This window comes from Globicephala melas, chromosome 15 (genome assembly GCF_963455315.2).
Source record: "Globicephala melas chromosome 15, mGloMel1.2, whole genome shotgun sequence".
Lineage (NCBI taxonomy): Eukaryota > Metazoa > Chordata > Mammalia > Artiodactyla > Delphinidae > Globicephala > Globicephala melas.
The window spans coordinates 49,594,762-49,620,420 of NC_083328.1; the positions used below are offsets into that span (position 1 = coordinate 49,594,762).

At 41.5% G+C, this 25,659-nt stretch overlaps 1 protein-coding gene across 1 annotated transcript in view; it reads right to left on the bottom strand.

The window, feature by feature from the left end:
- Positions 1-25,659, bottom strand: part of SLX4IP (SLX4 interacting protein) — a 176,068-nt gene that overhangs the window by 12,457 nt on the left and 137,952 nt on the right. The window contains 2 exon segments of the mRNA XM_060285247.1: positions 10,039-10,127; positions 14,662-14,739. Coding sequence (XP_060141230.1) covers positions 10,039-10,127; positions 14,662-14,739 — 167 coding nt within the window.

Sequence of the window (25,659 nt, forward strand, 5' to 3'; positions counted from 1 at the left end):
TATTTTAAAAGTAATCCATAGAATATTAGAATACATAGCCGTTAAATCACATTCATAATGTGACTGTATCTGAATTCCTTGTGATCACATCTGCTCAGAACGACACACCCAGAACTGATCACATCAGGTTAGCGCTCCTGGGATGCAAGGTGGAGCACAGAGGTGAGGGGACAGAGGCCAAGGAATAGCACCACTTGGTGGCTTGTCCCAGAGCCAGTTCCTTAAGCCCCTCATAGTTGGTTCATGATTGTTTGGGGAAGTTAAATGCAGCAAGAGGTATGAAACACACTTTGGAAACTGGAAAGCATTGAGCACGTTTTCTTGACATTGTTGTGAAAGAAAATCTGACACCTGCGCAGACCACATGGGTTTATAAGAAGGCGAAGGATGCTTTGCATCTGTAGGAAACTTACATGATTAAATTCTTTCCCCACATCTCACTGGGGCCTCACTGAGTATTTGGCAGACAGGTAGTGTCCCTATTTGACAGAACGAGACCCAGGAGATGTCTAAGGCCACACATTTAGCTGGGGGCAGGATTGAGTCGAGAAGGCCTGGCCCTGGTGCAGCACTCTCCCCACTGTGCCCAGGGGGTCAATTTGCCATCTTGGTTAGAGATGGAGATGGAGGAAGAGTACAGAACACTGAGCCCAAAGTCCGTGGGTCCAGTTTCCCTAGGTCATTATCTCACTGTGGCATCTAGACAAGCCCCTTATCTTCTCTGAACATCAGTTTCCTCATCTATTTTTAAAAATGGGGGGGAGGTGATAATAGCTATATAGTGGGCCCTCACCCATCTCCTGGAAACAATACACAGATTTTCTTTTAGGGAGTCATGTCCCCACTGTCCATCCAAAGTCCATGCCTTTCAGGAGGACTCATCTCCAAGCCTGACTCCAGAAGTGGGCCTGTGACCCAGGCCAGGCGAATCGGAGTTCAGAATTCATGAGCCTCATAGAGATGCATGGGCTACAGTGGCCCAGGAAGGGGCCTGCTCTCTTTTCCCATGAACCTGCAGCCACCAGGACCAACCACCACATGGAGACTGACCATGAAGCCAAACAGTGGAAGGCAATGCCAACAGATGGTGAGAAACAGTCCTGATGGAAGTCTCTGTCCTCTGATCTCTGGGCTTTTGAGGCACATGAGCCAAAAACCTCCCTTTTCTTCCTAAGCCATTTAAAGCTGGCCTTCCTGTCCCTTGAAAACTAAAAGGTTCAAGACTGACACCATCTCTTCTCAGGTTTGTTGCACTTAACAAGTTATTGTATGTGACAACACTCGGCAAAACTAAAAGCTTTTTGCAAACTATAAAAGCAGCACAAAGATAATATATTATCAGCTTATTTGGGGGAGGGGCAAATACTAATATTAAAGTAAAAAACTGGAACTACTTTCAGTTCTTCATGACCTTGTAATAATAAGGCAGAAAGAAAAGTTTTCCTCCTAGTTCAGTGTGATGCCTGATGACTTCCAGGAGTGTCAGCATGGTGAAATGTGACCTGACACAAAAGGAGCTGCTCACAGAAAAGCAGCCCAAGTAGAGCCTGAAATACGACAGTGACCACAGTCTTAGACGGTGACGCAACCTGGTCATGTAGAAACCACACGTCTTAAAATGAAGAGGTCTCTCTTTCCCAAATTTGACTTCTAAGATTTTCTTAAATTATTTGATATTTAATAAGTGAAGGAAGTGAAAAGGACAAAACAGATGGGACAGAGTAGTCACGAACAATTAAAAGAAAGTATAGAAACATACATGTGTGCATTGGCTCAAAGGAACCAAAGCAAAAAGAGGTACAAGAAAAGGAAAGTGGTATCTCAAGAATCCCACCGTGGCCTGAAGGCGTTTTCTCTGCAGGTGATAACGATGGAGGACGTCTGTACTGAGATGCCGCAGACAAAGCACTCGGTATAGGGACCAGTCCTCATGAGACACCCACCAGGCAGACATGACCTCCCCTATCACAGAGATGAGGAAAGTGACACCCAAGAGGCCATGCCATCTGCCCAATTCCCAAGGGACAAGCTTTGCGCTTCACTAGGGTCCTCTGGCCCACAGGCCCTCCATCTCTCTGCCCTCCCATGAAAGGACAAGTCTCTAAGGGGAAGAGGAGCACAGCCTTGCTGATGATGCTGCCACTTGGGTTAGCAGCAGATACCCTAAGATACCCTAGTGTTTTTTTTTTTTTTTTTTTGCGGTATGCGGGCCTCTCACTGTTGTGGCCTCTCCCGTTGCGGAGCACAGGCTCCGGACGTGCAGGCTCAGCGGCCATGGCCCACGGGCCCAGCCGCTCCGCGGCATGTGGGATCTTCCCGGACCGGGACACTAACCCGTGTCCCCTGCATCGGCAGGCGGACTCTCAACCACTGCGCCACCAGGGAAGCCCCCCTAGTGTGTTTTTTAAAAATAATTTTTTTTAAGTTTTCATTCCTTCTGAATTGATGACTGTGAAACTATCTTGTGCAGATCTAGGAAAGTACCAATAAAATAGTTGAAAAGAATGTTAACCTGAAAATGAAATCAGTGAAAAAAAAAAATCAAGGAAGTGATCTTGCAGGAAGTACACATTTCATAGGGATTTTCCAGTGTACACTTACCTAACTCTCGAGAACCTAAAAATAAATCCTAAACAGCCTTGGGCCCCACAGTTGAGTCTCTGGTGCCACACAACTGTGAGAAAACTTGGGTGCTTGAAAGAATTTGTAGGTTTGGGACCAGTGCTTCTTAAGAAGGGAGAGCACTCACTGACCACTCTGAGAATTGAAGACAGCTATTTCACTCTGGCCAGAAAAACATAAAAATACATACCACTCTTTAAAAAAATTTCAGATAATTCATGAATCATAGGTTAATAATGCCCAGTTTAAAAGCTGAAGGGAAATAGCTGTGAAAAGTAGAGAGAAACTTAATGGCAATTACCCCAGGCAGAACTACCCCAACCCTTGGAGGTCTCCTTATTCAAAAATACCTTCCCTCAGAGGCCTGTGGTTGAAAAACGCCAACACCCACAGGAAGGTTGCCAGCCCATCGTTCGTGGTGGTGATCTTTTCCCTGACATCTCCCATGGCCGAGCTTGTGGGTCTGGACAGGATGGGAGAGGAGAGAGGTGGGTAAATGTGCAGGGCAGCCAGGCAGGTGGCAGGACTGGCCAGGGAGGGCCCAGTGTGGCCCTGGTTGCCGGTGGGAAGAGGCGTGAGAGTCAGAGCAAAGACACCACAGATGACTGTCTGATTTCACAATTCTGCTCAGAACTGGCCCTCTGCCCAGGGATGCAGAAGGAACAGCTCTTCCCATCTCCCTCAGACACAGACAGGGAGACCCCCTTTCCAAGTCTCCAATCTCATGATAGTGACAGACTTCTGTGGACTCGTCTGGGAACCTCGCCCCATTTATGGCATTGCTTCCTTGGGAAAATGAGCACCGAATTCTAAATCATCTGTGTACTAGTGAACTTTCCCAACATAATCCCCTTGCACGTCGACTCCGTCTGTGCTATCGCCGTGGGTGTTCTCCTGGCCGTGTGGCTTTTAGGAAGTTGGCCTGAGAGATCTGCTGGTTCCCAGCTCCTCTGTACCTCAGAGCAGTGACTGGGTTCTTCCTCCAAAGCAATGTCTCACTGGGAGTATACCGGCAGCTACTGGAAATGAAAGGCGTTTTAACCGGTGGTCTCTACTCTACCTCCTCCTCCCCTGGATGGTGGTTAACAGAGCTCCCGCAGGAGGTCTTGAGTTTACGCTCTTGTTGTACCCCTTTGTCCGTCACTGACTTGCTGCCAAAATGGGGCTTTGTCACTTAACTCTTTGGTACTTCAGTTTTCATAGTTGCAAAATGAAGCTGGGTTGGCAAATGGAGATGAAAAATGAGAGTGTTGAACTTCTTGAGAAAATCACATGTGCAAGTATTTTTCTCATTTCTGGCACAGGGGGTAAGGTGTTTAGCTATCTGCTACTCTGGTTTAATGGCATTTAAATTAACTCCTCTTTGGGGAAGAATGGGAATGATGGTGATAATAACAATTAATATTGCATTGGCCCTTTAGAGTTTACATTTTTGTATTGATCATCTCACTTGATCCTTGGGAAGGCTTGCATGGCAGGCATCACTTTTACTTCTGCTTAGTAAGTCTGGGGATGGATGCTCCAAGAAGCCAAATGACTTGTCCAAGGTCATCAAGTGAGTGAGGGGAGAGAAAGTGGTCAAAGTCAAGTCTTGTAATTTCACTTGATTCCTTTTTCACTTGTTCTATTCCCTGCCATGTTTTGCTTAATTCAATCGATTATCTAAGTAGTCATCAAAGGGAGATTATAGGCTTCTCACAGGAAAGACACATTATGGGGAAAAGGCACAAAGGATTAGAGGCCCCAGATACATCCTATTCTAACTTACCCTATCTAACTATTCTAACCGAGATACGCCCTACCCTAACTTATCTATTCTACCTGTTCTAACTCAGCAAAGGGCAGGTTCCTTTGGAGGGCTGGAGATGGGGGCCAGGAGACATCTTGTTCACAAGTACTGCTGGCTAATCGTTTGGGAGAATTTTATTATTAGGAAGGGAGAACAAAACCTCAGTTTACTGTAACATACAAGCAAAGGACAGTTGATCTTAAAAGAAAATGATTGCCCCTGAGAAAAAATTTTCTTATGATCTCTGTCATTGTCTAGAAAAACTATTCTAGACAGGCCAGACCAACCAAGAGCATCTTCATCGCCTGAGGCTCCTGCCCTGAAGCATTTTCGTTAGCATCATCCACCTGCCAGTCCACACAAGGGAAGGGCAGGCAGGTGGTGGATGCCGCTATAGTTCCCATCCTTATCCAGCCCAACTACAGGCCTGGCTGAGGACACAGACACCTACCACACAGCAAAAACGTCACATAATTGAAAAGTAAATGATAAACTCACTGAAAGTTATTTTCCTTACTACGTAAGAAGTTTTTATATAGTAAGGAGTTTGTGAAATACAAAAATACCAATAAAAAAACTGACATAAACAGACAATTCACAAACGAGTGGGTCCTAGTTAAAATAAATACAGACCAAACTTAGTTATCAAGTATGAACTACACAGGAGTACAGACTAGATCATTAACAGAGGTTATCTTTGGGTTGGGAGTCGTGGGTAAATTTTAGTTTCTAAAATCTTTTCTACAATGAACATGTACAATTTTGGTAAGCAGTTATTAAGTAAAAAACTAAGTTCAGAACACTGTGGGAAATGCAAAATATGGAAATGACCTCTTCCCACTCAAGGAAATTTGCCTAGTGCTACAGGAATCTCTTGTTAATGGCTTCCATGTAATTTATCACTAGCATTGTTTAGGAAATACAATAAGATAAGAAGAATGGATTCTTAAAGTCTACGATACAGTAAGAAAAACCTAGAAAAATCATCCACTACTTATTTAATTTTTTTGGTACAAAAAAAAAGAGTTCCTCTCTTGAATGATCTGTTTTAAACTTACACAGAAGTTTCCTCAAGGAAGCTAAATAATTCTGTCATCAGGGTACAGAAGTTAGTGCACAGTCAAATTGTTGTTTATTTCTTCTAGTCTAAAAACTTAAGGACTGAAATGTTTCCTTATAATTTCTATTTATCTTTCCTAAGATTAAACTATAACTCTCCCCTGAAATTTTTTTTTTTCAATCACAATTTTTAAAGCTGTGAGTAAAATGCTCTTTTGTGCAAAATCATTTTGTGGTTTTTATTTAGCTACATTTTCATCTGCTTTCTCTGATAGAAATTCAGTGTGAGAAAGTATTTTTGAGATAATCTGATACCCTCCCCCTTGACTGAGAGGAGGGCTAATAAGGCCCACAGAGGTTCAGTTACGCACAGCTGAGAAATATGACAGCCGAGCTAAAAATAACCGAGGCTAGGGCAGTTTATTGCTTCTTTAGACTCATTTGCATTTCAGTTTTATACTCATAAACTAGAAGGAGGATTCTCTAACATTAAACAGTAGCTTGACTTAAGAGAAGTGTTCAGTTTAGTGCTGAAATATTGTCTCTTGTCAGGGCGTGCCAGCAATCCTTCCACTCTAGGCGAGGGCCTGGCGCTTTCTGAAGAATCTTAACAGCTGTTTTCACAGCTTGGCCACAAATCAAATGAAGGTGAGGCAGAGCTTCTGAATATCTTAACGTACACATCCACTTTTCTGCAGCTCTAGTGCTAAATGCCATTTTTAATTTCCCAAACAATCACAGACTTTTACAGCTTAGGTTTAAAAGAAAGTAACTTAGAATTTTGGACTTCCCTTCCCGAACTGTAGAGAGCAGCTGAATGAACCATTAAAGTGCAGAACGGGTACGTCTTTAAGAAAAAAGGAGGCTCTATTAGAATTACAACTTTTAGGTCACCTGGGTCACCTTCAGTACCCTTGATCTGCCAGACTGTAAGCTCCTTGAGGGCAAGAGCACTGTTTTTCTTTTTCTTTGTTTCCCCAGTGCCTACCAGAGCTCCTGGCACACAGCCAGTACTCAGGAAACTATGTTAAAATGTGATGGTGAGAGCAGATGGGAAGGTCTCCAGAGACTAGGAGCCGCTGTAACCAGTGTTCTATGAGACAGCAGCTTTGTGCTGACTCTGAAATGTCCCAGATATATACAGAGTTCTGTGATTATTTACACAATAAAGTTATTACTTTGGAAAGTAAAGCTATGACTTCGGTTATGTTCGTTATTTCTTTAATAAAGGAATGATAAAATGATAAACAATTTTAAATTTCCCAAAGCCCCCCTGGGCTTTACATCTAAAGAAGAAAGCAGTCTTTACATGGGGACCTGGGTTTGTAAACACGAAAGAAAACATTTGCTGGAATGGGATACACTGAGCACCATACAAATTTACTTTCTCTTCTTAGTATTTCTAGGGAAAAGAAGGTGAAGGGAAAAACAAAGCTATGAAACTAAAGGTAAAATCTTGCAAAAAGGTTTCCCAGCTCCATTTCTAGCAATAGGTCCCAAACTTAGGCTATAAGGGCTTCAAGATTTCTTATGAGAAACTGTAGTAAGAAAAATACAATGACTCATCTCGTAATAATGCCCTTTCTTCCCAAAGTACACATCATGATTCCCACATCCCTGGCACGTGGGCACTCAGGGCAGAGCTATTGCAACAACACGGAGCACCTCCCCACATGGAGTCCCTCGTGCACTGGGGTATGCGTGTGACAGACCTCCGTGCACGAGGGACTCCATGCGGGGAGTCCCTCGTGCACGGGCGTGTGCGTGTGACAGACCTCCGTGGTGCTGGGGGGCAGCACTGACTGCACTCGTTCTGCCCCCAAAGGAGGGGGATTACTCCCTCTGGGCCGCCTGATCAGGAACAGTGGTTCTTTTGTGCTGCCACCTTTAGGAACCTGGGAGCTGAGTGCATCTGGCTTCCCTGTGTCCAGGAGGAGCAGCTCTGAAGAGGCACTCGCAGATTTCCTACCTGACTATTATTTAGACACTGAGGATCGAGGAAAGGAAAGGAAAGGAAAGGGAAAAAGGCAGGAGAAAAGGCATCTCTACTCAAGGCAACAGCACGAGTTAAAGGCTCCCTGGCTGCTGCCCAGGTACTGACTCACCGCCATCACTTCCGTGGCTGGGGAAGAGGGAGTTCAGTAAACAGTTATAGGAAAAATAATTGACATTTATACCAAAGAAGTACCTCTGATACAGCTGCTCAGGAAGCCCATTCCCCAGGCCTCGCTCAGTCAGACATTCCTGGAGAGTAACTACCAAGAGAAAATGAGACGGATCCGGCCTTGTGGTGAGTATCAGTGTAAACTGATAAAAGAATTCGAAGCTTTAAGAAATGTAAGGAAGTTCAAGGGATACTCAGAGGAGAGCCAGACCTCACTGGCTTTGAGCATCTGAGAGAGAGTAAGAATAACGGGAGTAACTTTGCCTTCTCTCTGGCAGAAGGCAATTCTGGGAGGGAAGGATTGTTTATTGATCCTTAAGTAGCTGAGACTGGAGGGATCTGCAGACATCAAATATCAATGAGGACAGAGTCCAAGGCACTTGTAATGGAAGGACTGTGGCCTTGGCTGGACGGGCCATTTGTGGGAGAGAGGGCCCTCTGCTTGACCTGGGTATGTTATCGGTTCTGGGGGAAGGAGCTTGAGGAAGCGGTGGACAGGCCTGTGAGGAGGGGCGCTGTACAGGCAGGCTGGCCATGCAGAGGGGTGCACGGAGCCTGTGCCTGGGATGGAGCCATCTGGCAGTGCCAGGCGTTAGCTGACTTGTATACGTGTGGCTGGGAAAGCGTGTATGTGAAGGATGGTCAGAGGTGGGGAAAAAGGAAGCTCAAGAGACAGAGACTGACTACATCTAAAGAGAAGCACTCCAAACAGTGAAAGATCCTCATGATGTAAATGGCACTTTTCTCATAAGCTAACGTGGTTAAGTCTGACACTGTTATCCCTGGATATCAGAACATTTTGAATATGAGAACACGGAACTGGCTCACGCAAAAGGCTCAGACCAGTCAACTTTTCAGAATGACAATTCTTAACATTTAGGATGTCCTCCAGATTATAAGATTTATATGACAGCAGCTATAGGAAACTTACATCTGTATAAATACCAGTGCCCCTAAGGAGGATAATATTTCATTTGTATGGAGATATTTTAACTCACCCTTAATAATTTAAAATATTACATATTAATATAACATACCATACAAGATCTAATTTCTTCTGTATTCCATGTGAAAACAGTAGTACTTTGTGGTACAATTAATTGTTGTTTTCTCAAACCACAAATCAATTTCTTCATTGGTCTGAGAATCAGTTAAGCTATATTACATTATAGCTGTTTGCCAACAGCATTACGACTTTAGTATTTATTAATTTACTAAGATAACTCAACATCCTACAAATACTTCACAAATAAACTTTCAATACTTTTCACCAGGTTTGCCCCATTTATTTCACTTAATGTGTATACTTAGCATTTAATTGATAGATGAAATACAGGTCCCACTGGCTTTTCTGAAGGGCTCATCTGCTACAGATGAAGGTATCTAAATTTAAATCTGCATTCTCTGCTCTTTACTTTTGCTGGGTCTCTGTTCACCCTTTTAGTCTCTAAAACACTTTTCCTATGTATTTATTTAAGATAAGATAAGAAGCTGGTTTTAGACCATGTGGGCCAAATTTCAAATGGATTAAAAAATAATAAACATAAGGGATAATCTAATATCCCTATAAATTATTTTAGAAGCATAATAATCATGTCATACTTCATGCCCACGTTTAATGTCTACTAGATTTTTTTCCCTCTTTGTTAAAGTTTCAAGTCACAAGTCCAAGTCCAAAAATATGAAAAAAAAATTGGTACAGAGGTAAGTTCTGATAGATTGAGCTGTGACTGCAGCAAGATACACACACGCACACACACACGCATGCACACACACACCAAGGAGACTCTCAAACGTATATGCTAAGCTTAAAAGACAAAGCTGTAAACTATAACATTAGGAGTGAATTTTCAGTATCCATTTGTCTGCATAGAGAACTCCAGCGAAACAGAAATAGGACTGATGGAGCTCAAAACTTAGCACGAGAAAAGAGAGAGAAAACAAACCCTATCAGCTAAGAAATAACACACTGGGGAAAAGTACTGGTTCTCATGAAAATGTCAGTGATTCACCATGGAATAAAATTCAAAAGCCACTGACCCCAATGAAAGCTTCTAGTGGAAACGTGGATTTTGCTTCATTTCATTTAAAGAATGCTTTGTATTTCATTTAAATACTATCATAAGCATTTTCACAGTTTTTGTGATATGTTTTCTCATTTTTGTATTGCTATGGAAGAGATACTACTGATCATGCTAAATTTTCAAGGCGTCTTCAAGAAAAGCAGCAGCACATCAATTAATCAATATTATCATGCAAAACAGGTAAGACTTTTTGGTCCCTTAAAACATGCACTGAGGGCTCAAGAGCTGAATGAGACTAGACGACAATCTCTTTTCTATTTTTCATAATAACTCATCATTTAAGCAGATTTATTTGCTTACAGAATTTTTTTCATACGTACCAACTCTTCACTCTGACTTGCCAAAAGATCGTGACTGAATGCAAGCTGACTTACGCAGACCACAAATCTGTCGGGAAATACCCGGAGTTCTGTACAAAATGAAGGAAATCACATTACTAAAGGTATCAAAAGACTAAACACAGAAATGCTTGGTCCCAGACTTCTGAGTTACAGCAATAAGCGTGTATGTATCAGACACGTGTCTTCTCCCCTCCCCTCATTTCAGTGTTTGTCATCAATACTGCGGGACAAGCACAAAGCTCTAGGGATGGCCAAGGAGGCTGCAGATTGGTCCACCTGAGCCCCTGGGCCATCATATCACATGAAACCCCCAGGCAGGGCCTTTACAGCTTTCCCTCTGTGTCAGTTTGCTGTTTTCTGTTCAGAACTCACATTTAGGAAATAGGGTCAACATTAACTAATGAGTGTTCTGACGTACACGGGAAGATGACGAAAATCTGAAAACGTGACTCGACAATGTTCTTACTAGTTTACTTATCCTCTCCTCGGTCACCTGGTCTTGGAGAGGTTCTCCTACAACTGATCTGAACCAGGCTATGAAAACAGCAGTGTCACTGATCAGGAATTAATGATCAAACTTAAGGAAATGGTTAAATGTGCAATAGTAGAGTTGATACAACAATACCACAGTTGCAGTGATCCATTATTACAACTTCTTAAAGCAAAACCACTGACTTCTGGGTGGGGAAGACTGAATGAATCACAGAACCAGACTTCTCAACACTCAACGAAAGGACTATAAAGTGGTAAATGCTACTACCTGTGTGCCTCCTTCTCCATCTGTCTATCCATCTCTCCATTCATTCATGCAGCCTCCACCTATCTTTGGAGGGATGCTTAGCTGATGTTAACAGTGTACATTCTGGGGGGTGGGGGTGGGAGGGTCTTCTCTCCCCTGCTTTTACTTGGTTGTATTGCCTGAATATTTTTTATAATACGTATCATATTTATAACAGAAATAAAGCCATCTTTTTCTAAAAGAGAAAATCTTCCTCTTAGATGTGACCAATTTTTATTATGAGTCATGAAAGTGAAGCCTTTTACATACACTGCACATTTCCAACAACGGATGGCAACGGAGAGCACTGAGGTAGTGACGCAAGCCAAGCATGAAGGTGTCAGTTACACAGACACAAAACTTCTGTACAGTTAACGCCTCACACCACTCGGGGAGGTTAAATGATACCAAAAGGCCTAGCAAGCTGATGTTCCGGGATCTGCTCTCTGCTCACCGGGACCTCTGTTGTCTCCTTGTGGGGGTCACTCTTCTCTATTCCAATTCATTCTACTCAGGGCAAGTGGGGTAGCAGTTCCAACAAGAGCTCCGCTTACCCTGCTCAGAACCCCACCCTGGCTCCTCACCATGCGACCTGCAAATATTCAGTCTCCGCGACTGGGGCCTAACCTGCTATTCTGATCTGACTCCCTCTGGTCCTTCTCATGCAGAAACCCCCATTTCAGGGGGTCCAGTGTGTTTAAACTTTGACCCACATGGGTGCTATATCTGGCTAGGTGGCTAGGGTGGACATTGAAAAGGCAGAAAAACAAAGTTAACATAGCAGTTAGTATTTATTCACTAATTCTTCCAATATCTTATTGAGATAAAAGGTAAACAGTCCACTTCCTGCTTTATGGAAGGGGAAACTGAGACTCAGAATTCATTATTTGCACCCCTGCCCCCCAATATCACAATCTTGAAACATAGTTCATTAGTGGATCTGAACTAGAATTCAAAATGATCAGTTCTATCAAATGATTCCTCTCGAAAATAAGAACGCTAGGGCTTCCCTGGTGGCGCAGTGGTTAAGAATCCGCCTGCCAATGCAGGGGACACGGGTTCGAGCCCCGGCCCGGGAAGATCCCACATGCTGAGGAGCAACTAAGCCCGTGAGCCACAACTACTGAGACTGCACTCTAGAGCCCACGAGCCACAGCCACTGAAGCCCGTGCTCCTAGAGCCCATGCTCTGCAACAAGAGAGACCACTGCAATGAGAAGCTGGAGCACCACAACGAAGAGTAGACTCCACTCGCCACAACTAGAGAAAGCCCACGCACAGCAACAAAGACCCAATGCAGCCAAAAATAAATAAATTTTAAAAAAAGAAAAGAAAAGAAGAATGCTAGAATGGCAGATTTTAAACAATTTGGTGCCAGGTATTATATAAATAGAAGGCCACTTATGTACCCTTTCACTCTGCTTAGGTTATAACTGAGATTTATATTATGTCAATATTTAAATAAAGTAAAGATTTAAGCAACGGCAGTCCCTACTAGGAAGGGTAGCTAGGCTGTATTTTAACAGATACAAAGTTAACTGGTTTATTTTACTAAGAGAACTGAACAGAGTGGAAGGCCCCACTGTGAGAGTAACATAGTCAACCGACACTTAAAGTTAAGAAAGTGCAGGAGGGTTCCCTTTTCACCATACCCTTTCCAGAATTTACTGTTTCTAGATTTTTTGATAATGGCCATTCTGACTGGTGTGAGGTGATACCTTATTGTAGTTTTGATTTGCATTTCTCTAATAATTAGTGATGTTGAGCATCTTTTCATGTGCCTCTTGGCCATCTGTATGTCTTCTTTGGTGAAATGTCTATTTAGGTCTTCCTCCCATTTTTTAATTGCATTGTTTGTTTTTTTGATATTGAGCTCTATGAGCTGTTTGCATTTTTTTGGAGATTAATCTGTTGTCTGTTGTTTTGTTTGCAAATATTTTCTCCCATTCTGAGGGTTGTCTTTTTGTCTTGTTTATGGTTTCCTTTGCTGTGCAAAAGCTTTGAAGTTTCAGTAGGTACCATTTGTTTATTTTTGTTTTCATTTTCATTACTCTAGGAGGTGGGTCAAAAAAGATCTTGCTGTGGTTTATGTCAAAGAGTGTTTTTCCTATGTTTTCCCCTAAGAGATTTATAGTGTCTGGTCTTACATTTAGGTCTTTAATCCACTTGGAGTTTATTTTTGTGTATGGTGTTATGCAGTGTCCTAATTTCATTCTTTTACATGTACCTGTCCAGTTTTCCCAGCACCACTTATTGAAGAGGCTGACTTTTCTCCATTGTATATTCTTGCTTCCTTTGTCGTAAATTAGGTGATGATATGTGCATGGGTGCATGGGTTTATCTCTGGGCATTCTATTCTGTACCATTGATCTATATTTCTATTTTTGTGCCAGTACCATACTGTCTTGATTACTGTAGCTTTGTAGTACAGTTTGAGGTGAAAAGTGAACCCTCCTGCACTGTTGGTGGAAATGTAAATTGATACAACCACTATGGAGAACAGTATGGAGGTTCCTTAAAAAACTAAAAATAGAACTATCATATGACCCAGGAATCCCACTACTGGGCATATACCCTGAGAAAACCATAATTCAAAAAAAGAGACATGTACCACAGTGTTCACTGCAGCACTACTTACAATAGCCAGGACGTGGAAGCAACCTAAATGTCCATCGACAGATGAATGGATAAAGAAGCTGTGGCACATATATACAATGGAATATTACCATTAAAAAGAAATGAAATTGAGTTATTTGTAGTGAGGTGGATGGACCTACAGTCTGTCATACGGAGTGAAGTTAAGTCAGAAAGAGAAAAACAAATACCGTATGCTAACGCATATATATGGGACCTAAAAAAAAAAAAAGGCACTGATGAAGCTAGTGGCAGGGCAGGAATAAAGATGATGCAGACATGGAGAATGGACCTGAGGACATGGAGGGGGATGGGTAGAGGGGGAAGCTGGGGCAAAGCGAGAGTAACATCGACATATATACACTACCAAATGTAAAATAGTCAGCTAGTGGGAAGCAGCAGCACAGCACAGGGAGATCAGCTCAGTGCTTTGCGATGACCTAGAGGGGTGGGATAGGGAGGGTGGGAGGGAGGCTCAAGGGGGAGGGAATACGGGGACATATGTACGCATATTGCTGATTCACTTTGTTGTACAAAAGAAACTAACACAGTACTGTGAAGCAATTATACTCCAATAAAGATGCATTTAAAAAAAAAAAAGAAAGTGCCCGTAACTGCAGATCCCAAGAGCAAACCTCCACACAGTTACTTTTTAAAGTCCCTGTTTCATGTCTTATGTACTAAAATCATCCAAGGAAGCTGAGCTAGATTTTCTTTCCGGTCGTTAGCATCTGACTCTGTTGTTGTTGGCTGGACACGTCTGAAATCATTTCCTCAGTGGACGTCTTGACTTGGGGAAATGGGGGCCAGGGTGGGGGGAAAGCAGGCCTCATCACACACCTAGGAAAGCATTTTCTTGTGCACGTGCTTGCTCTGTACTCCTGGGCCTTGGTGTGCACCGACAATGGTGAAGTGAGTCACAGTTTAACTGCCTGTCCAGTCACTCTGGAAGCTCAAGGAAAGTGCTGAGATGCAGCAGGAAAGGAAAGTAGAGTGTGGCACCACTCACTGTGCTCAGGCAGGCAGTAAACAGTGCAAGATGAAACACAAATAATCACAAGTGCTTGCAAATACTAAGTTTCATGAAGGCTATGAGGCAACTAGGAATCTTCATTCCTTAGTTTTCACCCCTTCTCTAAGGACACGTTAATTGTGCACAATGCCTGACGACCCAAGAAATTGGCTTCTCACCTGCATTCTGTGAGCCCCCGAGGCAGCGGAGACGTATCCCTCTCTTGAGGAAATAGGCTGTGATTTGAAAGCCATAACCTGTAAAGTGAATATCATATGATATCACTCATATGTGGAATCTAATTTAAAAAATGATACAAATGAACGTATTTACAAAAGAGAAACAGACTCACAGATTTCTAAAACAAACCCATGGTTACCAAAGGGGAAATGTGGAGGGGGAGGGATAAATTAGGAGCTTGGGATTAACATACACACACTACTATACATAAAATAGATAACCAACAAGGACCTACTATACAGCACAGGGAACTCTACTCAATACTCTTTAATGACCTGTATGGGGAAAGAATTTGAAAAAGAATGAATATGTGTATATGTGTAACTGAATCACTTTGCTGTACACCTGAAACTAAAACAACTTTGTAAATCAAGTATACCCCATTAAAACAAACAAACAAATAAAAACCTGTAAAGTGAAAGAAGACAGCATTAGATAATAAGCTTGTTTGTGACTGAATCCCATGGGCCTAGCCCAGTGCCTGCCATCCAGTGAGCATTCAATGATTACCTAGTGAGCAAAAGATGAAGAGAATCCGTAGAGGGCCTCTCTTAGAGGAAGGGGTGAACAGTGTACGCTTAGCTCTTCCAGGAGGCCCGGCCACGGCACCTGGAATAGCCTCCAGTCCCTGAAGCAGCTCAGTTACTTTATTTGTAAATTGGAATAAATGAGGTCTGACCAAACAGGCCTAACAACCAGTCCCTCCAGGTTGGAGGATTAATTCAGGCTGAGCTGGTGCACCAATCTTGGCCACCTTCTGATGCTCATTACTTATCAGCTCACAGAAAGAAGAGTTTAATACCTATTTGAAGAAGGGTGTATTTCGCCTGTAAATAAGTTATTCTAATTCAAGTACAGTAAAGCCTTTATATAGGATGAGATGAAAAAAATATGACATGAACCTCCCCCCCAACCCACGAAAAGAGAAGAGGCAGAAAGAAAACTCTCCAATCCACCAGAATGGCCAAACTGAAAAAGGCCAAGAGCGCCAAGTGTTGGCAATAATGTGGGCAAATGGGAATTCTCATGCACTGCTGGTGGAAGTATGAAATGGTACAGCTTCTTTCAGCATCTAAAGTTGAACTTAAGCATAAACACACAGAACGTTAATAGCACTTTTCACAATAGTCCCAAACTGGAAGCAATGCAAATACCCATCAAAAGTACAATTTTTTTTTTTTTTGAGGTACGCAGGCCTCTCACTGGTGTGTCCTCTCCCGCTGTGGAGCACAGGCCCAGCGGCCATGGCTCACGGGCCCAGCCGCTCCACGGCATGTGGGATCCTCCCAGTCCGGGGCACAAACCCGTGTCCCCTGCATCGGCAGGCGGACTCTCAACCACTGCGCCACCAGGGAAGCCCAAAAGTAGAATTTTTAATTGAAAAAAAGGGAGGAGGTAATAGTCACACAGTGCAATCCTACTCTGCCCCTAAAAGTGAATAAGCTACAACTAGAGGCAATATCAGAACTGAATCTCACAAACATGATGTTAAATGAAAGAAGCCTGGTCCAAAGGAATGCATTCCATCTGTGATGATGGAGACATTACCATTCACCTTACAGGGTGGCAATGGAATTGCAGGTGGCTCACAGGAAGTACCAGCATAGTTCCTTCCTTCCTTCCAGCCCCCCTCCAGGTATAGACTACTCTCTTGATGACTCTCCTGAAATCAAGTAAAAACGTCCGGTTAACACAGTCCAGTACTTGGTGGAAGAATCAGAAGTGAAAGGCCCACCAAAGATTGGTGAGGGTTCCCAGGTTCTAAAACAACCTCAGAAAATTGCTAACTCTTAAAGACAGTATTTTATTTATGAAATTGGAAGGTCCAGGAGTTAAAAAGAGGTGGTCTCCAGGCCCACTGGATTCTCCAAAGACTATCATTATGATTGTTTTGACATAACTTGTACATAAAGAACACAATTAAAGTTTCCAGTTTTACATTCAAGTATCCTTCTGTCACCCTCGTAGAAAGATCCAGAACATCAGTGACCACAGACTTGATGTTCTGTCTACACAAGCTATGGCTCTGACAGCACAACTGCTTCAGTCACGGGGATTTTGAAATAACAGTGACATCTATGATGGGATAATCTCCAGATTTACTGAGATGAAATATATTTTTTCCTAACATACTTAAAGTGGATTGCACTTTGGTCATGTGGCTTTCTTCTGCTTAAAGTGTCAAACAAAATATGCACACCACTGGCATTATTCTGAGTGCTTTAAAACAAATACTTCAGCCCTTAGGTCACCGAGAGGGTGGAAGTGACATCCACATCTGTTTATTTGTCCTACTGCTGGGGGAGGGGGATGGTAAGAGAGGAGTCCTTAACAATTTGGGATTTACAAACACACAAAGAAAGGTGATTTTCAAAGTAATGATTTATCATGTGAGTCTTCCAAAGGACTGACAACAACAACAAAAATGCAATATCGAAGTCATTCTGTCTTTGCTGGTGGATCACACTTAATGCTTATAGTTCCAGGTGATCAAGAGTCAGATGGCATGCTCAAATTTTCAAAACTCTTTTCCCTGTACAAAATCTCCAGCGATAAAGTGTTATTAGTAGGAAGGCACTAAATCTGAAGTCGACTAGGAAAGCTCGAGCTCAGGAAGCCTGGTATCTGGAGATACCACTTGAGTAATAACTAAATCCTGCTTGGTCAGCTGTCTCAGTAGGACACCTTCCCCTATAGAAAAATAAAGCAGTATAAGTCAAATTCTGACTGTTTTACTACTGACATTACTAGGAGAAATGAGTTTATTGAAATCCTTCCTCTTCTGTCCCCCACCCTCCTGGACAGGATTATGTTAAAGGCAATCATTCCTCAGCTGGCGTCTTGTTATGGTTTTAGTGGAAAACCCTGTCGAATGGCACCTATAAGAGAAATGGTAAGTTTACCATGGAAAAGAGATTTGCACCTGCTTAGTTCAAATTCTACTGGCTGTAGGAAACCTTATTGTTTAAAGAGAAACTTGAAGAGAGAGAAAACACAAGAAGTATTTGTGTCAGTTCTTACGGCAAACTAATTTTGATATGTAAACGAAGAAACTCACTGCTGTTGAAATATACTGAACTGAAATGCTTAGGGAGCTGTACTTCATTTATCCATAGATAATAGGCAGTGATAAAGAGTACATTATCTTTGCTCTTTAATGAAACTGGCTTCACAGACTTGAGCAGGCTACTGAGATACTGTATTATCCAGGGTTAATGTAAAGCTCCACTACTCTCGAAAGCTAAATAGCAGCTTGGCAAAGAATCCAGGAGGCCTTCTGTTTCCCCTTCTTGGGCACCAGCTTGCAACGCTGATGTTCTAAATGCCCGGAACCAGGGTCAGGGCCAGCGGGGGAAGAAGCAAAATGGAAATCATAAAGTGATATTCATCTGAAAACTACATGACAATGGTATTCCAAGATCCAGAGGCACTTATAAATCACACTTAAGGATGCCTGTTTTCTTTGAGCTACTTACTGTGGGCCTCCTTAATTTGAAAAAACTGTCTGTAGCCACAGAAAGAGATTGGGGTTAGAGAGAGGACTGCTTTGTAGTGGAAGCACCTTTCCACCAGGAGTCTTCAGGTATGTCTACTTCTAGAAATAATATATTTCTGCGTTGCTTAATGTCATGAGACATCCAGTACCAGCAGGAGGCCATCGTCTCCCATGGCCCCCAAGCAGCCCCAAAAGTCTCCCATCCCTGTGCCTCCCGCACTCCGTACTTTATAAAGAGCTGCTGCACTTCTGGCTACCTTTCTACAGACAACCTTGCAATGAAGCCCCAGATGATGACTTATTACCACATGTACTTCCTTCTGTTCTTCACCAAAGAACATTAAGTATCCAAGAAAAAAAGGAGGCAGGGGTCGTAATATTTGTGAGAGAAAGAAAGGTGGTCCATGTTTTAAGGACAGAGTTCTGCTACTATTTCATTTAACATTCTGCCTAAAATAAACTGTTCCAAATGGCTTTATTAGAAATTCAGAGATTTCATGAATAGAAAGGGAAAAACAAACAAAAAAAATCAAGTATGAGTTGAACAAATTCCATCCTGGCTTAGCCAGGCAATAGATTAGTTTTAAGTAGTACTGTGCTCCAATGAGTAATACTTTTGAAGGGAGTGGTCGTTTATTTGGGTTGTTACATTTCACAGTCCCAAGACACTAAGAGCAAATATCCAACATGGAGTTTTTACTGTAAAACTATCCAGCTTCTCTTGTTTTCCAGGGGATTCCTGGCCAACATGACTTGAGCTTCCCCAAGACTGCCAAGGGGAAGCTGTGGTCCAGTGCACCATGGTGGGAAGCCCTCTCCCATGGCGACTAGGAGACCAATTCATGGGGAGCCTGGGAAACTGCCTTGGGTCAGCCTGCTGAGCCCCTGGACAGCCGGGCAGGTAAGCACCCTTCACAGTGGGCTCCGCCCACCACTTCATGGCTCCCCTCCAGCGAAGCCTCCTCCCAAACCACAGGGCAGCCTCAGCAAGACATACTGTGTCCCACAACACTTCTCTCCCAGAGGTGACGGCTTCCTTAGTATCCTCACGCACAAGCATGAAAAATTTCCAACACCCAGAAAAGAGGAAAAACAGTGCCATGAACACCCCAAAGCCCGCCATCTATACTCAGTAATGGTTAATATTGTATCATATTTCATATACCCACTTGCTATACCATTTCAGAGTAGACATCATGACGTTTTACTCCTAAATATGCAAGCACAGACTCCCAGACAATGACATTCTCCTATATCACAAAATACTATGATCATAACTGACATGACATTATTGCTCAAATAGACAGTCCATGTTCAAATTCTCAAAATGCCCCCCAAATGTGTATCACTGACTTTCCTCCTGAACTAGAATCCAACCAAAGGTCATGCATTGCATCTGGTTATGTTTCTTACACCTAGAATAATAAAATAACCTCCTCCTTTTTTCCATAACTCTGAACTTTTAAAGAGATCAGGCTAGTTTTTCTGGAGAATGACCCCCATTCAGGATTTGAACTTTAAAGAAAAAATCTCAGTTGCCTAAATACAAATTTTCAAACTGCATGCTATTTTATTTATTTATTTATTTATTTATTTTGCGGTACGCGGGCCTCTCACCACCGCGGCCCCTCCCGTTGCGGAGCACAGGCTCCGGACGCACAGGCCCAGCGGCCATGGCCCACGGGCCCAGCCGCTCCAAGGCATGTGGGATCCTCCCGGACCCGGGCACGAACCCGTGTCCCCTGCATTGGCAGGTGGACTCTCAACCACTGCGCCACCAGGGAAGCCCCTGCATGCTATTTTAGAATGCCAGTCATTTATTAATTTTGATGGTTTCTTTAGCTGCTGCAGGAAATTGCAGGTTCAGACTAAAGCTATAATTACAATTCCAAGTCTGAAACACACACGACTTGAAGATTCAGTCCTAAAGTTGATTTTGAAGAAACCAAATCTTAAATTTATAGATACTTCAATTTTCAGCAAAGGTAAGCTTACCTAAGCAGGTGTGATAGTGGTCTCATATTGGTCTACATTTGTTTTAAGAAAGGGGACTTGGTGGCAATCAGATGACTGTGGGCTGAACTAGAAGCAGCTCCATACTGTGCACCAGTTCAGACTTGTGACTCTTTCCAGTCTGAGGTCTTGAGTCAGTGCTCATTCACTAGCTGAAGACTTGGGTGAGATTTAATAAGACAGTAGGAAGGAAGGGTCTCATACCTATCAAGTACTGACAATGTCTTGGTGCTAGACTAGGCCAGGAACACATAATATATTTAAAAGATGGATAACGTGTGTGTTTTAAAGCTATTTAGTTCAGGAGAAATGAAGTTATAACTCATGACTTCTGAAACTGTGCCTATTCGGAAAGTCATACCAGTCCTTATCAGACAGTCAAGGGTAGAGAAATCATAAGCTTGATGCCATCTCTTGAAACATAAAGGAAAAACTAAGTATGAGACACCGTCTTTGAAAAGCCTTTATGGAGCCCTTTGAAACATTTTGTAGGTCTAAGTGCGACCTTCACCATTGCTGATGTCGGTGGGGTTGTAGAAAAAAACTGTTCTGTGGGAACCAAAAAACAAGTGTCCTGTCCTAAGTTTAAGAAGACACACACAGGATCCTAGTCTAAGACCACAACTGGGAAACAATTTGGGTGGGTAAGTGGAATATTTGATCCTGGGCTAAAAGTTTCACTTATTACCCAAGACATTTAGAGACTCCAAAAAAGTTCCCTTGAGATAACATTTCATGTCTTTAAATAAGGACAGAACTGGACTCTGAGTCACAATGAAGCTATGTCTATTTGATGCCAAAACAAATGGGCAAACTGGTTAGTTCCATTAAAAAAAAAAAAAAAACAAAACCTGTGAACAAAATAATTACTTGAGGCCAAATTTACTTGGAAAAAAACAAATTTTCTACCTGTAACCTCACTGACTTTGTATGTAATACCACGGGCCACATGTGCTATTAATTTTATTATCTACAGGATCTATCAGAGATTGTTAACACTGAATGAGAAAGCTTCTCAGGGCAGACAAAAATTAGAATAAAACATACTGAGAAACTATCACTTTAGATTTCGTTCGCATACCACTTTCCCACTATTTTGTTTATAAAAATATGCCCTTAACGTTAAATATGAAAACCGTGATTAGATAACATTCAAGCACAGATGAAATGATATTCAAAACGATGGTCTCCATGGTACTCATGGGAATGATGTGATACTGAGTACTTATAAAACTCAAAGTTACCTATAAAATCCTTCACTCACATTTATATAACTAGGCATAAAAAGCAACACAGAGTTTTAAGAAACCTTCTAAATGAGGTAGCTAGTTGTTTGAACTGCTGGTTGTTGAAGCAGGTCCCTCTGCAATAGCTGTCAAACTTCCTGTGCCCAAGACGAGGATGCCAGATGAAGCATGACCTCTGTGGGCTCCTTGTCTTGCACAGGGCCCACTGCAGCTTCGACGACCATGTACATTGAGAAAAAGTGTTCTTGAACCATGGGATTTATTCCAACAGGATCGCAGACTCACAGGACAAGAAAGATCTTTGAGAAGTCACCTACTCTACTTCCCGCTTATTAGGACCATATTTATTTATTTAACATCTTTATTGGAGTATGATTGCTTTACAATGTTGTGTTAGTTTCTGCTGTATAACAAAGTGAATCAGCTATATGTATACATATATCCCCATATCCCCTCCTTCTTGCGTCTCCCTCCCACCCTCCCTATCCCATCCCTCTAGGTGGTCACAAAGCACACAGCTGATCTCCCTGTGCTATGCAGCTGCTTCCCACTAGCTATCTATTTTACATTTGGTAGTGTATATATGTCCATGCCTCTCTCACTTCGTCCCAGCTTACCCTTCTCCCTCCCCGTGTCCTGAAGTCCATTCTCTACATCTGTGTCTATTTCTGTCCTGCCCCTAGGTTCATCAGAACCTTTTTTTTTTTTTTTAGATTCCATATATATGTGTTAGCATATGGTGTTTGTTTTTCTCTTTCTGACTTACTTCACTCTGTATGACAGACTCTAGGTCCATCCACCTCGCTACAAATAACTCAATTTCGTTTAAACCATATTTAAAAAACAATACTGAAAGGCTGAATGAAAAATGCCATGCCTATACGTGTACAACTCAGTTCTTCCTTTACCACTTGAATTGAGGTTGCACACTTAAATGCTTAAGGGGCAAGACAGGTAACGGGAAAGGGCTGGGTTCTGACAGAGGTGAACTGGAGAAAGTACACACCTGGTTTAAAGGGGGCAGCTGCTACTGAACTCCAGCCGTCAGCTGCTGCTGGAAACTCGGGTGCAGGGTACCAGATTTTAAGCCTTGCCAGAAAACCTGGAAATCTAAATTTTTATGTGAGATGTCCCAAATTTTAAATTAGCAATGAATTCAAAATTTTAAACTATGCCGTGCAGTCCAAAATAATGTTTCTGAGGGCCACTTCAGCTTCGCACTGCCAGTTTGCAATCTCTAATCTGAACTGCTCACACTTCAGTTGTAGTTCATTTTGTGTCCTGTCTTTGGCAGAGCTGAAGGAAAGCTGGCCACTACCACGTGCTTGGAGATAGGTATTCAGTTGCAATACAGTCATTTATTCTAAGCTAAATAAACCCTGGTCCTTAATCTCACTACACAGGATGTATTTATCTACGTTTAAATCATCTTTCTGACGCTTCTAAGTCCTGATGGTAAAGATATACAGTTAAGGGTTTGACTCAAGGTGGGGGAAAAACTGAAAGACTATACTATTTTAGAAAACGATAATTGTATGAATGTGTGAGATCTGTATTTCAAAAAATCACAAAGCTTATATTAATTAAAAGAAAAAAAAAAGGACTTGAAAAGATCTGAGTAACATACCATGTTCTTGGTTGGAAGGGCTAACCGGTATAAAGATGTGAATTGTTCCCGTATTTATTTACTTAACAAACATACTGAGTGCCTATTATGCACCAGACAATTCCAACCAAACTCACAATGAAAATGTTATTTTTGTGTGTGAAGGGAAGAGGCAGTTTGGAAGTTGCCAAAAAGAATTCTAAAAAATAATCTAAAAGAAGACTAAACTAGTAAAAATAGGGGAACAAACTGAAAATGAAAATTTTTTTTCAAATTAAAGGTAATGTATACTTAATGTATTAAAAAAACCCCAAAACTAAACAGAAACAAAAAGGAGGCATAAAGAGAAGGTTAAATCATCAACAATCCAACCACCCAGAGATAGTCACTTTGTCACCTTGACTTTTTTTTTTTGCGGTACGTGTGCCTCTCACTGTTGTGGCCTCTCCCGTTGCGGAGCACAGGCTCCGGACGCGCAGGCTCAGCGGCCATGGCTCACGGGCCCAGCCGCTCCGCGGCATGTGGGATCTTCCCAGACCGGGGCACGAACCCGTGTCCCCTGTATCAGCAGATGGACTCTCAACCACTGCGCCACCAGGGAAGCCCCTGTCACCTTGACTTTGATACCCTCCAGATTTTTCTCAAGATATATAATCACACATATATTCTTCTCTCTTTTTACAAAGATGGAGACATGATTTTTTAATGCTGCTTTATAATCTGACTTTTAAAAAAATCTCAGTGTTGTGTGCACTGACTTTGTGTATGGTATCTGTGAGGAATCCACTTTCATTCTTACCCCAATGCATAACCAATAGAATAGTCAACAGAAAGTCCCCACTGATCTGAAATGCCAGCTCTGTCATACATAGACCTGTCTGAGTTATTTTACTCCATTGACTTATCAGTCAATGCACACTGTATTAATTACCTGAGCTTTATTTATAATAAATCTTAATATCCAGGAGTGCACGTTCCTCTCCTGATCCCCAACACTGTTTCTAGTCTTCATCAGGATTACTTGGAGTTATTCTTGGCCCTCCATGCTGTTCATACAACTTTTAGTATTATTCGCTTGTCAAGCTGCATAAAAAAACCCTGTTGGGAGTCTGATTAGAAAGGCCTTGAATCTACAGATCAAGGTGAAGAAAACTAACATCTTGATGATAATGAGACTTCCTATGCATTTAACACGGTAAATCTCCCAATTATTTTTAAGGACTCTCAAAATGTCTTTCAATAAAGTTTAACATTTTTCTATATAAATTTACTGCATACTTTGCTAGGTTTATTATGAGGTACTTCCTATTTTTTTTATGTTGCCATTGTACATGTTAGCTCCTAAAAATAATATTTTCCAACTGTCTGCTATTGTAATTGATTTCTGTGTATGGACCTGCAGCTGAAAAACCTATGAAATTCTCTTATTAATTCTAATAATTAGTCTGCATATATCCTTTAGACTTTTCTATGTATTCATTTACCCCCAAAATGACCCTTTTGTTCTTTATTTCCAATATTTCATCTATATTATCTTCCGTGTCTTATTGCTAGGGCTGGAACCTCCAGTAATTATTGAATATTGTAGTAAGCATCTTTGTGGTGCTCTCAGTTATAAAAGGAATGCTTTTAATGTTTCACCACTGAGAACAATATTTGCTGTAGACTTTTTATAGACACAATCCTAATCTTTCCAAGAGTTTTTATCATGAATGACAGCTGCTTTTCCTGCATCTAGTTATCATATGCATTGTTCTCCTCTAACGTATTAACATTGTACAACTACTAACAGGCTTTCTAATGATGAACCAACTTGGCATGATGTCATGATTTTTTCCTACATTGCCAAATTTGGTTTGCTGACATTTAGTTTAGGATTTCTGCTTTTATATTTGAATGAAATTGACTTGTAATTTTCCTCTCTTTTATTGTCCTTATCTGGTTTTAGTGTCAAATCATACTAACCTCATAAAATGAGTTGGAAATGTTAACTCTTATTCGATTATATAAAACTGGAATTACCTATTTCTTAAATTTTGAGGGAATTCCTTGGTAAAATATCCGGACCTGGTACTTTCTGAAGTAGTGGTCTAAATTGTTTAATTGAATCTATTCAGGTTTTCTCTTTCTTCTTAGCTCAACTTTGCAGTTTATTTTTTTCTATGATTTTTTTTCCCTTCATCTAAGTTTTCAAATTTATTAGCATGAAGTTGTTCTTAATAGTCTTTAATTAGTCTTTTAATTTCCACTGACATCTAATTACATCTTTTTTCATTACTACTATTTCTACTTCTAGGAATTCTCTTTGCCTTTTTCGCCCTTGATTTTGACCACTTTTATTCTTGAAAATTTATTTAAAAATACTTAATTTGAGCTATTTTAAAAATCCTTTCTATTATACATTTCCTGTATAATTTCTTTATATTCTTTTATTTCTCTCCTCTATTTTCCTTGAGTTTATTAATTTGTTCTTTAACTAACTTCTTAAGCTAGATGCTTAACTTATTCATTTTCAGCCTTTCTCCTTTTCTAATATAAGCTACAAATTGCTCTATGTAGGTGTGCCCTACAACTT